This window comes from Porites lutea, chromosome 10 (genome assembly GCF_958299795.1).
Source record: "Porites lutea chromosome 10, jaPorLute2.1, whole genome shotgun sequence".
NCBI classification, from domain to species: domain Eukaryota; kingdom Metazoa; phylum Cnidaria; class Anthozoa; order Scleractinia; family Poritidae; genus Porites; species Porites lutea.
Window position 1 is genome coordinate 25,888,661 of NC_133210.1, and position 17,870 is coordinate 25,906,530.

General features: G+C 41.5%; 1 protein-coding gene across 1 annotated transcript; it reads right to left on the reverse strand.

The window, feature by feature from the left end:
• Positions 1-10,742: 10,742 nt before the first annotated feature.
• Positions 10,743-14,545, reverse strand: LOC140949709 (uncharacterized). Its single transcript, XM_073398848.1, has 3 exons — positions 13,899-14,545; positions 11,285-13,782; positions 10,743-11,230 (listed from the first exon to the last, which is right to left on the reverse strand). Exons 1-3 carry the CDS (start codon positions 14,543-14,545, stop codon positions 10,743-10,745), a joined length of 3,633 nt encoding a protein of 1,210 aa, XP_073254949.1.
• Positions 14,546-17,870: the final 3,325 nt, after the last annotated feature.

The following is a 17,870-nucleotide window of genomic DNA, read 5'->3' on the forward strand; positions in this document are numbered from 1 at the left end:
TAGAAATCATTTATTCTTTAGCCTTAACTACTTTTAGCCGTCGACAACCTGTTGATCTATTGAGCGTAAACTTATTTGTCAAGTGATAATTGTATTTAGTCTGCAAGCTGTGATCAACCTGTAAAAAGCCGTTATCCACCTGTGTAGCTTTTGGAAGTAATTAATGTTTCAAAACAAGCTTAGGTTTCCACCAGTAGTCTTGTAGAAATGATTGTTGTGCTCTGTAATTAGACTCGTTGAGTTGTGATGTAATCTGTATCGCTTCGCTAGGTTAGGCTTAAATACGAGTGCTTTGTAGGAACTTCTTCGGTTACATCCTGGTTACATCCTCGTTACATCTAGTCTTAGTTGTATTTTGGTTGGTTATGTTTTGACTCTACCCGTGGTATGGTCTTGGATTAAACCTCTACATTGGAGTCAAGTTCTGTTGTAATCATTGTCTCAAGGGTATTCAGCAGACGTAAAAGATTCCGTGCCTTCCCGCAGCCAGCGAGTGTCCCCAGGAAAAAGCCTTTCCCAGACAGTTTTAGAGTTTTTCCCTGTCCGTCAGTTTACCCTTTTGTGAAGGCAAAACCTGTTTCCACAGTGGTGTTTATGTGAAAAAACGTGTTTTCACACTGGTGGAGAATCCGGGCAATTACGCAAGGAATACCAGAGGCAAAGAAACGTCACAGAACAGGATGTAACCCCCTGGAGCAAGAGAGTACGCCCAAGTAAGTCAATTTAACTTAATGCTGAGATTTTTCACAAAAAGAAAAGAACCTTACAACCTAAGGAGGTGGAGTAAGAACCAAAGCACTCCGAAGTCGAAAGTAGACGCCTGCGTTGAGTGCGATTTCCCTTTCGACGAATCAAAAATAGCCCCAGAATTGAGGCGTGGGCCAGTTACTAAAGAAGGAACTAGCTCGGAACTGTTGGAACCTTCTCACAAAAACTCTGTAGGGTTTAACAAGACCAACTTGTAACCTGTTGATATTGGTGTAGATTTCGATAGCGACGACAGTCTTAGTGCTTTGGACCCACGGCGCCTCAGAGCTCTCGTAGAAACTGAGGAAGAACTTTATTCAGAAAACGAGAGAGAAAAAGAAAAGGAGAACTGTAGGGATAACATTTTTACAACAGGTAATCGACAGGTACCCGCGAGTACGTCACCTGTTCCGGTAATATATCACCTCCTGGTAGTACATTACCCTCCACGACCGCACCGCTAGATCCTACATTTATAGAACAACCAGAGGTGATAAATACTACACCAATTGTTATCAATTATACTGCTGGTGGACAACAGTTACCGACTATCAATTCACCTGCTGATATTTATAAACATTTCTTACGTAAAAGTTGTAAAGGCGGATTAGGAGTTTCTGCCGCTAGACATAGTGAACCCTTCTCAGACTCTGATCCTACCGACGATTGAAGTTCAACCAGTATGGATGGAGAATACATTCGCGCGCTAACTGAACTTACTCAAAAGCTCTTAAATAAAGACGTATAAACATAAACAAATTCCATGGATATGAAAATGAGGACATAAATCGCTGGTTTGAGAAATTAGAACTAGTTCTGGACTCTAAAGGAATCAGGTTAGATGTCCCCGCCGCAAGAACACAGCTTATTTACAATCTTGCTGGACCAGTGGAAACTTTTATGTTTGAATTGCCACCAGACGAGCGCGGAAACTATAACGCTTCAAAACAAGCCCTGTTGAAACGTAACTCTACCAAGGACCGCGCATGGGTTAAACGACGTCGTTTAGTTGCTCGCCGTCAAGGCCCGAATGAGTTACTATCAGATTATATCAATGATATGCATGAACTGTTCAGCGGACTTAATATGGCCGAAGTGGACAAGGTGACATATTTCACAGAAGGATTACTGCAACCCTTAAAGACCAAAGTCCTAGAGTGAATGCCGGAAACACTCTTGCAAGCAGAAGAAGTGGCTAGAACAGTTGACTCAATATCACAGCAAGAAACTAGCACCAAAGAAAGCAGCCAAATTGAACGCCTAATTGAAGCAATTACCCGCAGTCAACAGGTACCTGCTCAAGCAACAGGTACTAACGCTTCCCTTAACAGTCACTTCAAGCACAAATAGAAACATTAACACAGAAGCTAAGTGAACTTACACATACAGTTACCAAGTCAGATAAAGTTGCCGCTTATTCAGAGCCACAAGTGGGTTGCCAAAGTAAGATTGAGGAACTTTAATACTAAACTTGTGAAACGCATGGAAGGTAACTTTCAGGATCAAATTGCCAGTTTGGATAAGAGGATGAACGCACGCATCACTGACCTCGCACAACGTCAGCGAGAGACTCGTAACACTAGGGAGCGATCAAGAGATGGCCAACCTTGTTGTTATGTATGTGGTTTGCCTAGCCATTATCAAAACAGTTGTCCACGACGGAACAACCCTGATGGTGACCGACCGCCGGTGCCCAGGTACGCGCTGCCTGCTCCTGATAACTACACACAATATTCAAGTGGCCCTCAAGCACGACAGCGAGCCTTACCACCGCTGCCGCATCAGAGCCGAATCGCTGCCTTTCAGGACAGTACTCCAACCTCTTCCAGCCATCCGGAGTTGCCTATATACGACTCTCCCAAATATGACTCCCTTGATTGGGCTTATTATTATGATGATGTCCTACCGGAAGCCACAACGATCAAGACTTTAACGATGAAGACTTCTAAGGAGATTGGGATTATTATTACGATTATGAACCAGAAACCGAGGCGAGCAATAATGTAGACGAGTTAGATGGAGTATGTGAAAAAACACAGCCAACAAGTGTCTCTACCTTGGTCGAGAGTTTACACAGTACAGTAACCGCTGACCAGCTGGTGTTGCCTCCTTTTCCGTTTGAAGATCCCTGTCCTTCTTCGTGGCCACCCGAAGCGGCTGGTTTGTTACTTGAAGAAACACGGGCTGTGCCTAACCCGGTGACTGAGTTGCCGCTTGCCAACTTTGGGAAGAATCCCGAACAGCCTCAACAAGGACCAATACTGAGTGCCACACCTCAATTATACGCAGGTATGAGTGGTTTGCCGCCATTTACTGACAACTTAGGCCAGTTAGCAGACAGCTTTAAGATGGGAAATGAATTTGATCCACCCGTCCCGGCCACTAATCCGGTGCCGACTGCAACAGCCATACGTAGTAAGACTGCTGACACTAGAATTCTTGGGCACTATCCTCCAGCTGATCATGAGCTAAAGGCAGAACCAGCCATGACCTATCCGCCAGCACCAGTTGGTTGATATCTTGCCACCCCATATCCAGATGACGTTGGAGTAGATCCTACTCAGTATTTTGGAACTAACTCTCCTAAAGCAGAGTTATCAGGTTACAATAAAGTAGCTCTTAGGATGGCTCAGCCACCACAGACCAAAGAGGTAAAGCAGACGTCAACAGCCACTGCTTATAGTACCCTGAACGCTGATAACCACGTTACAGGAGATTCCAGCCGATCTCGCTATGAAGACCTTCCCACAGAAAACCCAACCGTTGTACATTCTGGGGAGAAGACAGTTTCGGTTCAAAATGTCAGAGAAATGGTCACGACTCAGGTCAGTAAACAAGTGAAACCCTTAACCAACCAGGAAACAGACAGAACTACCTAGCTAGAGTAGAGCTACCATGTAGCTCCCAAGGCAATACCGAGTGACCAATCAAGTTTCCTTTACCCTGAGATTGGACAGTCAAATCCTGATACTAGACAACCTGGTAGTAACCACTCCCTACGAGCGCAGATAGTTTCAACAGAGCCGAAAACCAGAAGAGCAACTCATTCTCAGCTTCATAAAGATTACCAGCACGAACTTAAGGACGAGCTTACTAAAGTTATAAAGGATACGGAAGGAAATCTGTTGAACTAGATTACAATTTTGGAACGACGCGTGGGAGGAAACTTAAGACACCGTAAGGTACAACCATGGAAAAGGACTTGCTTTTATTGTGGAATGGTTGGCCACATTCAGATCAACTGCCCTCATCGTAGTTGCCAACAAGGGTCCTATAATTATAATGTACGTCATGAGCCTGAGCGAATCCCGCATCAAACCACTACGTTTCAGCCGGCATACACAGCCAGAGACAAACCTCGTTGCCAAGATTCAGGAGAGGAACCATCTGACGTCAGCCACAACTCGACAAAAGTGGGAGTTATCCTGTACCAACCAAAGGAAGTACTTAAATTGGGTCGCCAAAACCCAGTTGTAGCAAACAGCTTCAAGCAAACAAGTTTCCAGATACCCAATGTGCCACCCGACTGCAGAAATCTTTTAAATTCCCAGGAACAAGAGAAACCTAAGTACCAGCAGAATACCCTCATTTCCTCTCGTCAAACGCCTGGTGAAAGAAACTGCAACCAACAAGTCGTAACAAGTTGTACAGAAAAGTATCCGCTTCAAAAGTTGACCAAGACAAAGATTTCAACAGACACTGACAGTGAAGAACTTAAGGATAGCAACATGATTATTACCGGCGATATAGCAGGTCAGACCGTTAATTTTCTTTTGGATACCGGTGCTTGTGTCTCCATTATTGACGAGAAGCTACTAAACAAGATTTATGATCAAGGAGCAACAATAGTGACGAATGGATCGGTTCAGTTTGTTGAGACAATCACAGGACAAAAAGTACCGTGGTTGGGAAAAGTCGAAATTCCTGTCAAACTCAATGTTGTTCTTTATCCCAGCTGTTTTCAAGTGATGCAGGGTCTTTGTCACGAAGCCATACCTGGTCAAGATTTTTTGCAAGTATACGGTGCAGTGATAGATTTCAAGAACAAACATCTGAAATTAGAAAATACTTCGTTGCACTTCAAGAAAATGTCAAGAGCGACTGATGAATGTATTATCCCTACATACGCTCTCAGGTTTAGGAGAAATCTACGTTCACCGACTTCCCAAGCATCGCAGTCAAGACGCCCACTATTAGCAAAAACGCAGTGAAGCCTCAAAAGACGGGCAAATCAGCAACATTGCAGCTCAAGATTTGACTTATATTCGAGAAGTTTATTTATATTCGAGAAGTTTATTTCCTGGTTCATGCTACTAGTGGTCATTCACTTGTGTTTTGCTTCACAAGCTCATAATTTACCTCAAGTGCAACCAACAACTGAAAAGCTCCACAACATGCACGACTACCGCCAGTCTGTAGACAAAGAATTGTTTCCGTTTCCTAAAAATGATGGCAGATTGACAACCGAAACTCATACACATAATTGGCATCAACCAGTGTCTTCCACAAAGTTCAAGTACAATTTTCCGCTGCTGAATGATGACCCTCCCGACGCCTTACTACGGACAGTCTCACCAGTAAATGACAATGGCCATCCACTAACAGAGAGAACGACTTTAAGAACAGGAAATAGTTAGTGTGTAATTTCTAAGGTCCAAGAGATATGAGACAGAATAACGAATACACCGTTGAGTAATACTGAACCAATTAAGATCAGTCCGTTCAAGCCAGAGAGAAGGCTCGAATAAGAAGAAACATATTAATAAGGAGTTAACAGACAGAATTCGAAGAATCGAGAATTGAGAAACACTACATGAGAGTATCAGGTAACCTTAAGTGTGAGAGTTTTAAGCTAAGAAACGAGCGTTTGAAACGTATATAATAATCTTTCAGTAGCTTCGCTGAGTAAGAATGCATGTAAGTAATTGCCCTCAAAAGGCGCATATTTTGAGGTACGTTAACCTTTATATAAATCAGCTTTTATTTCCATTTGAACCCCCGAGGCCAGTACGTTTCGGTTAGTTCGGTTTATGCCGCGGTTCAGGCACAAAAACAAATACAAAATTTCCCAAAACCCTGAAAATCAAATATAAAGTTTCAACATTAATATCAAACGTAAGTTTTAGAAAGTTTAATTCGCTGTGCATTTTCCTAATTTTTTTTCGTATATTTTTTGATCCTTTTCCTTTTCCTCTAATCAGCTGAGGACAGCTGAAACTTAAGGTGGGAGGAATGTGAAGAGAGGATTTATTGTTATTCAGTTATTTTGCTTTCGCTGGTAAAAATATGAAAAGCCAATGTAGAAATCATTTATTCTTTAGTCTTAACTACTTTTAGCCGTAGACAACCTGTTGATTTATTGAGCGTAAACTTATTTGTCAAGTCATAATTGTATTTAGTCTGCAAGCTGTGATCAACCTGTAAAAAGCCGTTATCCACCTGCGTAGCTTTTGAAGGTAATTAATGTTTCAAAACAAGCTTAGGTTTCCACCAATAGTCTTGTAGAAATGATTGTTGTGCTCTGTAATTAGACTCGTTGAGTTGTGATGTAATCTGTATCGCTTCGCTAGGTTAGGCTTAAATACGAGTGCTTTGTAGGAACTTCTTCGGTTACATCCTGGTTACATCCTCGTTACATCTAGTCTTGGTTGTATTTTGGTTGGTTATGTTTTGATTCTACCCGTGGTATGGTCTTGGATTAAACCTCTACATTGGAGTCAAGTTCTGTTGTAATCATTGCCTCAAGGGTGTTCAGCAGGCGTAAGAGATTCCGTGCCTTCTCGCAGCCAGTGAGTGTCCCCAGGAAAAGGCCTTTCCCAGACAGTTTTAGAGTTTTTCCCTGTCCGTCAGTTTACCCTTTTGTGAAGGCAAAACCTGTTTCCACAGTGGTGTTTATGTGAAGAAACGTGTTTTCACAGTATAAGCATAATTAAGTAATTTCCTTCTACAAGCTCAGTTTAATACTTTTTTGTCGTTTTAGGTATTAAATGACAACTGTTGAGCGCAACGTTCGTATATATTGTGTTTATTTCGGGATTAATAGCATCAACCTTTATAGTAAATGAAATTTGAAAATTATCAAAACATATATCACGAGAACTTAAACTAGTGCACGAGTGCTCCACAAGTAAGAATTTGTTTACATCTTTATGTTCCGGCTTAACTGGATAAAATAAAGCTTAAAACTGCAACCATCAAAACCAAGAGGGCTTTTGATGACTTCCAAAAGGATCAAAATTTATTACAATCTTCGAAGATGAAGTTTTATTTATTATTTTGAAGATTTATTTATTTTATTATCATTTTGCCATTTAAATTAAATATGTAAACAAAATTCACAAAAAGATGAGGCAAGGGAGCCCAAGGAAGCCAATAAGGCTTATCAAAAGGACACTTGCATCGGGAAAATAATTTAACCAATCACATACAATTTCCTTACAACGTAGAAAATGTAATCAGTAAATAGGATAAAAATAGATGAGGCTGAACGTGTAAGTGCAAAAACCAGAAAAAAAGTGAGAAGAAATAATGCAAGAATACGAGAAAAAAGCGAAAGAAGCGAAAAACTACACACAAGCATTAAGAGAAGTAAGGTGTGCTTATACCAAGAAAAATAACTTTAGATTAGAAGGGAAAACAGCAATACTTGAGAGGCCTTCTGAATTTCAGATCATGGCTAGTTGTTCCGAAAAAAAGAATTGAAAAAAAGGTGTATTAGGGAACGCAGTTTTAGGCAAATTCAGCTCGTCATTAAGTGATAGGTAACTAAATCAACCCTTCATTTAAAAAACAACAACGATTTGGAAAAGGATTGGGGCTAGTAGGAGACAATTCTGGTCTTGTCTATTTAGCTGCATCACGATGACCTGCCGTTTTGCCCTTTTGGCGATATGCGGCCCGTAACAAATACCGCGCCTGTCGCGGGTGAGGAGGGCGGGCGGTACTCCCTATAATGGCCTAGGTTGGGAGTTTCCGCCCGAAAGGGATACTTTTTTCAGAAGATTTATTTTTTGCCAGTTACCAAACTCTCTCATTTGTGTGAATCGTATCTCATTATTGGCCCATTTAGTTTTTTACATTACCTTTGTATCAAATTTCCAACTGCTACTCGTCGTCTATAATATTTGAATTGTAACGACTTTCCGATTCTTCATTAACCTGAAGAAGGACGGCTTGTCCGTCCGAAATATCGGGAAACCTCAAGTCGCTTTTCTCTTTGCTGTTTTGTTATTTATGTCTATATTTTTTTCCTAGATAAAACAGCAGGATTTGGCTGTCATCCGGCATTTTATATAAAAAGTTGCAACCTTTTTCCGGCCCTAGGCAATGTATACAAAAAGGATAGGCATTTCACTAGTTGGACTATATAAGGGTAGGGGAATCTGTCATTTCCATCTGTAAAAAGACCTAAAGGACTAATAGAAGATTCATGGCTATGAAAAATCCGAGAAAATTTCCTAGTTTTGTGATTTTTTCGTATTTTGAACACAGTCAGGAGTGACACAGTACATTTACGGCAAGTTAAAGGGATTCAACGTTTGAAACTATGTACGTGAAACGGGTACTATTTCACAATAGAAGGCACAGTATAGGAATTGAAGGGGCCTCCTTTCCTGTCAAAAGGGTAAAGGGGTTGGACCGTGGCGCGCAGCCTTCCCGTATAAAACTTTGTTCAGTACTCCCTCTCCGCGAGGGAGAAGTTTCTTTTACACAGAGAATTGTCTGAAATGTCGATCAAATTCAAAGTGAAAAAGACTGTAGAAACACAAAATAAGAACAGTACAAAAGCACATATGGAGTAAGGAAACCCATGCATCAATGCATTGAAGACCAAACATAAAAGGAAGGGATACTTCTAGTATTCGGGCAAACTTAAACAACGATAGCCCAGCGTTAGTTTTATCAAGTACTGATCTTCGTGTATGCAAAGAGTCATTTTAGGCTTAATTTTTCCTAAATTTTATTTCTTACGTGCAAGTGACTTTGCTGAAAAAAGACATCTACTTCGTTCATTTCAGCTTAAGACAGTTCAGAGCTACTACACCGATTTACAACAGGTTGATGTACTGCCCGGGAACCCGACTTACAACAAATCTACGAGCTACTAGCAAGGAAGTCACGTGACGTGTTATCTACATAATTTATTCTACTCTCACAGGTCCAGTCTCACGGAGCTTTTAATGACCCGAGTGCGAGTACGACGATGGGCCGTAACATTCTCCCCACCTTGTCCTCCTTCGGCGAGGACAACTCTCTTCTTAGGCTTACGAATAGGTACACTTTTAACATTAACAGAGTTCGCTCGCGGCTTCTCCCCACCATCAACAGGAACATCAGCTTCACGGGTAACTTGTGGGGCTGCTGCATCAATTTCCAATCTGTGTAAGCGTTGAACAGGCCTGTTGAATACACCTTTCTGTGCTTTCACAGTAGCCGTTCGCACGAGTCCGTCCTTACCAGGATGAACCTTTTCCACCCTGGCCATTGGCCACTTGGTACGCGATACATTATCATCAGAGACCAATACGATATCACCTTCTCGAATGGAGGGGTTTTCCTCTTGCCATTTACTTCTCACGGACAGCAGGTGCAGATATTCTCGTTGCCAACGTTTCCAATAGTGGTTAAGTAGTCTCTGTAGGTAAAGATACCTTTCGACAGTTCTTTTACTAGACTCCTCCAAGCTTTCTTGTTTACTCTCAGGTAACTGGTTAATTGGTCTACCAATTGCAGGATGAGCAGGTGTAACCGGCAAAGGGTCTCTGCAATCGTCGCTCACTGCCGTTAATGGTCGCGAGTTGATGATGCCGTCAATTCGAATTAATAATGTGTTCAACTCAGAAAAGGTGAGAAGTGCCTTTCCAAGCACTTTACGCAATGATTCTTTGATTGCTCTGAAAAATCGTTCCCACCATCCGCCTCGCCATGGTGAACGTTTGGTGATGAATTTCCAAGTAATCCCTTTCAACGAGAGCTCAGAATTAATTCGATTTCGAATCCAATGTATCCCACACCGTTCGACTTGGAGTACTAGGATAATACAATTTCTGGATTTCCTTGCTTGCAGCCTTAAAGGTTTTTGCGTTGTCTGACCACACTGTATGGCAAAGACCTCTGCGGCTTTTCATGCGACTAAAGGCTTGTAGGAACTCATCAGTGGTAAGGCTGTGTGTTAGTTCCAAGTGAATCATACGAGATGATGCGCATGTGAATAGACAAACGTACACTTTCTGTATGGTTGAACCTTCTTTTACATAGAGAGGTCCTGCGAAATTAGTTCCAACATGCGTGAAAGCTGGTGAACATGAAACTCTCTCTTCCGGCAATGGGCCCATTTTCTGCGCGCAAGGTCCAACTAGCTGTTTTTGGCAAGCTACGCATCTTCTGATAACACGTTTGACTTCTCGTCTCCCTTGGGTCAGCCAAATTTTGTCTTAAGGTTGACAGTATGCTTTCTGGGCCGCATGTAACATGATCTTGTGTAGGTCTAGTACCATCTTTGCGACTTCGGGATGTCCGTGAGGCAATATTACTTGATGCTTGGTCTGCTCAAGTAGATCAGCAAACTGCAGTCGGCCACCAACTCTTATAACCTGATCCTCTCTGTCATAATATGGGTCTAGTTTGAGAAGGCGACTGTTCTTGGGAAGTGTTTGTCCGGACTTCAGCAACTGGTAATCTTCTTTATAGACTTCTTCCTGTACCCACTTACAACACTTAATTTCTGCCTTCTTCACTTCTTCTACCGACAGTTCACTTTCAGAAGACTTACATTTAGTCTTGAACAACTTGACTGCTCTCAGTACATAAGCGGTTACTCGAATTAACTTTAACCATGTCCCGTAGCGCGACATATCAATTAACGGCTCTCTAACGACTGCTGTACAACCATGAGCAATTTTCCTTTCCTCTTCGCATACTTCAGAGGGAACAGTTCCACCTTGGGACTAAACGGGTAAAGGTTTGTCACTCGAAGACAGCCACCGAGGTCCATTCTACCATACGGTATTGGCAATCATATCATCACAGCTCAACCCACGCGTCAACAAATCTGCAGGATTCTCCTTACAAGCACAGTACCTCCAACACTCAGGATCCAACGTAGACTGTATTTCTGCCACTCGATTCGCCACGAATGGTTTCCAACGAGAACTCTGACCTTTTACCCAATGCAGTGCCACCATACTATCAGTCCAACACACAACACTACTCACTTCCATAGGCAAAGTGTCTACAACAAACTTCAACAACCTGGCATTTACAACTGCTGCTAAAAGTTCCAGTCTGGGCAGTGACACTTTCTTGATAGGTGCAACTCGGGACTTTGATATTACCAGCTGCGAGGATATATGACCTTGCTTGTCTGCTATTCTGATGTACACTGCTGCTCCGTACGCTTTAGGAGAGGCATCTCCAAAACCATGTAGCTCTATCTTAGACTCTTGCGTGATGCCATTTCCGAAGCATCGGGGTATGGCCACACCTTTTAGTTGCAACAACTCTGACTTCCAGTGTAGTCACTTTGCTTTAATTTCACTGTCCAAAGGGTCATCCCACAATAATCCTTTCAACCACAGTTCTTGGAAGAGGATTTTGGCTCTGACAGTGAAAGGAGATATCAACCCTAAGGGGTCAAACATTTTCGATGCTAGACTAAGCAGGCTTCTCTTTGTCATTGGATCCGGAGATAAGACAATTCCACCCGGTGCAAGAAATCGGAAGTGATTAGAGGTCAAATCCCATGGGACTCCAAGCGCTTTAAGGGGTTCACTCGACTCAAACTCCCCCAGTGACGATGAGGCTCTTTTGGCTGGGGCAATAGTATCCATTACGAGCTGTGAGTTACTCGTCCACTTTGTCAAGTTAAAAGCCGCTTTCGACATGATCTCTGACATGTCTCGTTGAAGTTTCACAGTCGAGTCCACCGTATCGGCTCCTGTTAGGACGTCATCCACATACATGTTTTGTAGAATTTCTTGGACTGCATTTGGGAACAGTTCTGCGCATTTTTTTGCATGAGCATGGACCGTCGAAATAGCAAGGAACGGACTTGAGTTCACACCAAATGTCAGTCTTTGCATTCTATAAACTTTGGGTGTTTCGTCAAACTGTAAGTCTCTCCACAGGTACCGGTGAACGTCTCGATCCTCTGGCGCTAGCTTGACCTGAAGAAACATCTTTTCAATATCTGCTATGAGACCAATTCTGTTTGCTCGAAATCGAGTGAGTACAGATGCAAGGTTGGGCTGTAAAGCAGGACCGGGAAGGACACAATCGTTGAGAGAAACACCATCTCCTTCTCGCGCGGAAGCATCAAACACGATTCTGTACCTAGTCGTCGTTTTGTCATCACGGAACACAGCATGATGCGGCAAGTAGCGTACAGTTCCATCTTCATCATTCTCGTTAGGCACTACCTCTGCAAATCCTTTCTCTACATATTCATTGATTGCATAATTGTAAGCTTTAGCTTTCACAGGGTCATGTCTTAACCTTCTTTCGATGCTTTCCAGACGTCTAACAGCTTGCATGTAGTTACTTTCCAGTTTAGGAGGGTCACGTTTCCACGGTAGTCGTACTTCGTAGTTCTTTCCGTCAAATTTCAATCCTCTATGGAAGTCAGCAACAGCAACTTCCTCCTCCCAGGAAATAACAGTGTTTTCAGTCTCAGCGATGCCAGTAGATTCCAGTTCGCAGAATCTTTTCAAGCTTTTAGTGAGTCCACTGTTTTTTACAACGGTAAGCATGGATGTGGTATACCTTGAGTAGAGGTTTACCTGTCCGGTAAGAATCCACCCGAGATGAGATTCAACAGCAACAAGTGACTCAGATGAACTACCTTTCTTGTACAACCCAGTTACGAACGAGTAGTAAAAGTCTGCACCAATAAGGACGTCTACTTGGACGGAATCGCGAGGGTAGGAATCTGCGAGAGTTAGACCTTGAAGATGAGAGTTCTTACGAAAGTCTAACTGCACTGGCCCGAGGGGGTTACAAATCTTGGAAAAAGCAAGGGCCTCCATCTCCACCTTGGAATCTCCTTTCATTGGCGAAAGTGCAAATTTAACTCTCTGCAATCTCTTGGTTTCACTAGTTGTTCCACCGAGCATTGTAACACTTAATAACTCTGAGGGACCTTGCAAGCCAAGGGACTCTGCAATGTTCTTGCGCACATATGAACGTTGACTCCCAGAGTCTAGCAAAACACGGACTGTCATTTCTTGACCATTGACAGTTAACCTCGCCAACGCTGTCTGTAGCAGTGTTTCCTTCAAGGGCAATGCAGGTTTAGCTGAAGCTAACCCACTTAAACTGATGTTGGAAGGCTGTTGGGGTATAGCCACTAACTGCTGACCATGTAACAATTTGTGATGACGGCGGCCACAGTTTGCCACAGAACACTTAGGCTGGCGACAAATCTTGGAAAAGTGCTTGTGGTTGCTGGGCTTTAAACGATTGAAACACAGTTTATTCTCTTGAACTAGCTTCCACCTGTCATCTAGTGACTTGTCATTGAAAACTGGGCAATTTGGCGACTCGTGACCTGCCTTACAGAAATTGCAGCTTGGGCCAGTTAGCTCGAGTGCCTCACCAAGTAATGCAGAGGCTGTATACGCTCCATCCTCACCACCCATTCGAGGAAATGAAGGCTTTCTCCTGTTATCTCTACCCTTATCAGAACTGCGATTGCTCTGGGTATTGTTCACATTACAACCTCTCTCCCCCGCTTCTTTGGATACAACTTGGCGGTTCAGAAATTTGAAAAACAACTCAATATCTATTTTATTCTCTTGAGTGTCTGCAAGCTCTAACTCCCATTTTTCTAGTAACTGAGGTGGCAACTTGGTCTCAAAGATGGGTAACAAAATACAACCATGACTCGTTGGATCTTCACCAAGCGCTTCTAAGGCTCTGGTTCTATTCATAAATGTGTCATAAAGATCTCTAAGGGCGGATGCGCTGACCGCCGACTTAGCATCCATCTGGATGACAGATTTCACAAGGGATGAGATTATCATACGTTTTCTTCCATACCTGTGTTGGAGGTAATGGACCGCTGCTTGATAATTTGCTCCAGTTACTTCAAATCCTTCTATTGTTTGCAGAGCATTACCAGTAAGCACTGAGCGTAGGTAAGTAAACTTCTGTACCTTGGGTAAGTCATCATTGTTATGAACTGCAGCTTCAAACTGGTCCCAGAAGTTTGGAATTTCAACACATCCCCATTAAACTTTGGTAGTTCAATCCTGGGCAATTTAAGACTTGAAGATTGACGACTGTCAGTATGTGTATTTTCTTTTGAAGACTGATGATCTTCCACTTTGCAATCCTTTTGGAGGTATTCATGAGCAACATCAATAGCTCTATCCACCACACGTAAGAGATCTCCCCATCTGCGAAGTTCTCCTTCTATCATATCCTCCGCGATCAGCGCCACTATTTCATTTCTCAGCTGAAGATATTTCTCTCTATGCACGATAAGTCTTTCAATTCTCAGCTTTACTTTCACTTTCTTACTTGTACTTTGACTAAGCTCCGAAATTTCCCGAATCAACCCTTCCATATCTATTTGCAAGGCTTTGGCTTTGCGTCTGATGGAGTTAATCTCTTGAATTTCTACTTCACTCGAAAACTCAGCTGACTCAGCAAGATTCATTTCTTCCTTCGACTCTGGTTTGACAACATTTGACTTTGAATCGTATACCAACCTTTCAATCAATTTTTCCAGTAGTTGGTAATCCTTTTTCTTGAAGCAGCTTTCGCAGCTGATCGACTGTAAGTTGCGATAAATCATCATTTTCGGTCTTTGGACTGGCAGCCATCTTATCGCCCACGTGGTGATGACCTTGCGAAGAATTACAAATTTACTGTTCAAATGTCACCTGGCCGGCTGTGAAGGATCATGTTAAGGAAGCGATGGAATACAAACTTGAACGCTTGAACACAACTTTAATCCGCTCGATTTACAATACACCGATTTACAACAGGTTGATGTACTGCCCGGGAACCCGACTTACAACAAATCTACGAGCGACTAGCAAGGAAGTCACGTGACGTGTTATCTACATAATTTATTCTACTCTCACAGGTCCAGTCTCACGGGGCTTTTAATGACCCGAGTACGAGTACGACGATGGGCCGTAACAGTATCAAAGGGGCCCTGCGTAAATTATGACTACATAATACTGAAAATTTAAAAATTAAAAATTACCTTAAAATTATGTACAAGGATTTTAAAAAGTGCCTACAGGCAAATTACATATCATCATAATTTGTTTAAGATCAAAAAAAAAAGACAGCTATTGAAGTTAGGTAAAATTATATTAATAAGAAACAACTAATGGCTTAAATGAAATCTAAGAAAGTTCTTAAAACGGGAAGGCGACGTAGCTTCTTTTATTGATGTGGGTAAATTATTAAAAAGAACCGCACCTGAAAATCTAAAAGTGTTTTTTCCTAGCATTAACCTTAAACAAATTAAATCATTCACGAGAACCGTCAGCTGAACAGTGATCTAATTTTGGTCTTATAAAAGGTTATAGTTTAAGCTGCAGTATCTTCCCATTCGACATTGAGTCAAAAATGCGTCTGTCATCACTAGCTATAGCAGACAGAGTACATACCTTGTACCTCGAACTTCAGTGCTAAATTCTTTAGGCTGAATAACCCTCTAGCTTCACGAACCGTGTTCGTAGAGATCACTGGGCGCTTCTCGACCTCTTTTTCATGGCAAATGTATTATTTTAACACTTGTATGTACTATTCCCTTGAATTATTTACATCTTTATGCTCCGCTTTAACTGGATAAAATAAAGCTTAAAACTGGAACCGTCAAAACCAAGAGGGCTTTTGATGACTTCCTAATTGATCAAAATTTATTACAATCTATAACAAGAAAAACCAGGATACACTCCTGGAAAAACCAAGAGTACAGTAGCAAAGTAGATAGAGTAAGGAAACCCATGCATCAATGCATGGGAGACGAAACATTAAAGGAAGGGATATTTCGAGTATTCGGGCAAACTTGAACAACCATAGCTCAGCGTTAGTTTTATCAAGTACTGATCTCCGTGTATGCAAAGCTAGATTCATTTTAGGCTTAATTTTTGCTAAATTTCATTTCTTACATGTAAGCGACTTTGCTGAAAAAAGACATCTTTTTCGTTCATTTCAGCTTAAGGCAGTTCAGAGCTACTAACTGCGATGAATATAAAGTCAAGTCAAGTCAACTTTATTTAGGCAGGGTAGCCCTATCAGTCATTGGTTGGTATCAAAAGGGGCACTGCGTAAATTATGACTACATGATACTGAAAATTTAAAAATTAAAAATTACTTTAAAATTATGTACAAGGATTTTAAAAAGTGCCTATAGGCAAATTACATATCATCATAATTTGTTTAAGATCAAGAAAAATAAGACAGCTATCGAAGTTAGGTAAAATTATATTAATATGAAACAACTAATGGCTTAATGGCGCGCTATAAAAATCCGGACTGCTTGCATGTTTCAGCGTGCAAATTGTAGCCTAATGGACGGTAATGGTGCTAGCACGAACCGAAAGCGTGTCGACTAGCATGCTTATAGAACGCTAAGCGTATTTATCGAAATGTTTTAAATACTTACAAGCCTTTTTACAAGCTTTAGCGCGTTTTTTATGGCGTAGCACGTTTATTAAGAACCAGGGATATGTCATGCTTCTCATCTTAGCATTAATAGAGGAGTTGGAAACATCGAAACATGTTCTTATTGCTTACTCACTACAATTTTTTGCACACGTTGTAGCACTTTTATTATAGAAACTAAGCTAACAGAGCGTAGCAGCTCACCTATGAAATTTTTTACGCGAAACAAGTTGATAGAATGGAATCGTTCTTACGCACAACGCATTACTACACTACCTGTAAGTTTAAGCGCATTTTTTAGCTTTATGGCAAAAACTGCATCGCAAGTTTTACACGTAGCATGTTTAAATTTTTTCTCGTCCACGCATTTCTACATTGTCTCTATGTTTCAGCGCGTAATTTGTAGAATCGTGGCTTAATGGCCTAGCAAGCATCGGATGTTCGCCGCCGAAATTTGCAAGAGTCGTGAAATTAAATAAGCCCCTGAGTTTATTCATATTTCGATCACCAATCTCTGCCTTTTAAATGACTCGTATGAATCAAACCTTCGACGATTGCAGTGGAAGATTTTCTTTATTTTATTGCGATCACATATTGATCACCACTTAATTTACCCAATCGCAACCAGAACTAGTAAATAATATTTTGAAACTGATACCATGCGCACGAGATAAACCACTAGAGACATCACTTTAATTTCACGACTTGTAAGTAGTGAGGTGGATTTCTGCCAAGACATTCTTGTGAGATAAAAACTCCAAGCACAGGCTTCAAGTAAAATCAGGAAAAATAAACTGATTAACGGGATTAAGGTTGACTGTAAATCCTTCACTCATAATCACAGAGGTCTTAATCTTAAGTCCAAAGAGGTCTTAATTGAGTGGAAACATCACATGATTTTGTCCATAGATGCCAGATATAAAAGTTAGTAGTAACAAATCATGATCCGTCCTAGGAAGATTAAAAGAACTTCAGGAAAGCTATTCAAAACGGATCAGGGATGGACAGAAAGGCTGAAGAAGATTAAAACGGATTCCGTCCAAGTGCACTTGAAAAAAAGCGGCCTGCTTTTTGTCAAGTTTGTCTCCAAAATATTTCTATCAAGTTAGGACTTAAGTATAATGCTTGAGAATGATCCATATTTGTTTGGTTTCGATGATTTTCATAGTAAGAGACGTCTCTTTCACCAATTCGCAGTTGCTGAAAATAGGCGGCAAAATCATTTTTTCATCTGAGTTTATGCCCTTAGGTAAAGAAGGATTTCAAATTGAAAATCTGTCTATTGTAACGCAACACGGTCAACATCGCCCCTTTCACATGACTCCAAATACGGAAACCTCTCTATTTAGGTCACTTCTTTCGCTCCTGAAACCGGATTCCAAACTCAAGACAGTCCTTAGTACCATAATACAGACTCCTCTGTAATGCGGAGGTAGGGGACACCTGGTTGCTTATTTTGTCTCTTTGGTGTTCGAAGGAGTGACTATTGAACGTTTTCG

Coding starts and splice junctions, on each gene's coding strand:
- LOC140949709 (XM_073398848.1), bottom strand. CDS start 14,545: ATGATGATTTATCGCAACTTACAGTCGATCAGCTGCGAAAGCTGCTTC. Junction 13,783..13,898: donor ACAATGATGACTTACCCAAG/GTACAGAAGTTT, acceptor CCTCCAACACAG/GTATGGAAGAAAACGTATGA. Junction 11,231..11,284: donor GTGGGATGACCCTTTGGACA/GTGAAATTAAAG, acceptor TGCAACTAAAAG/GTGTGGCCATACCCCGATGC.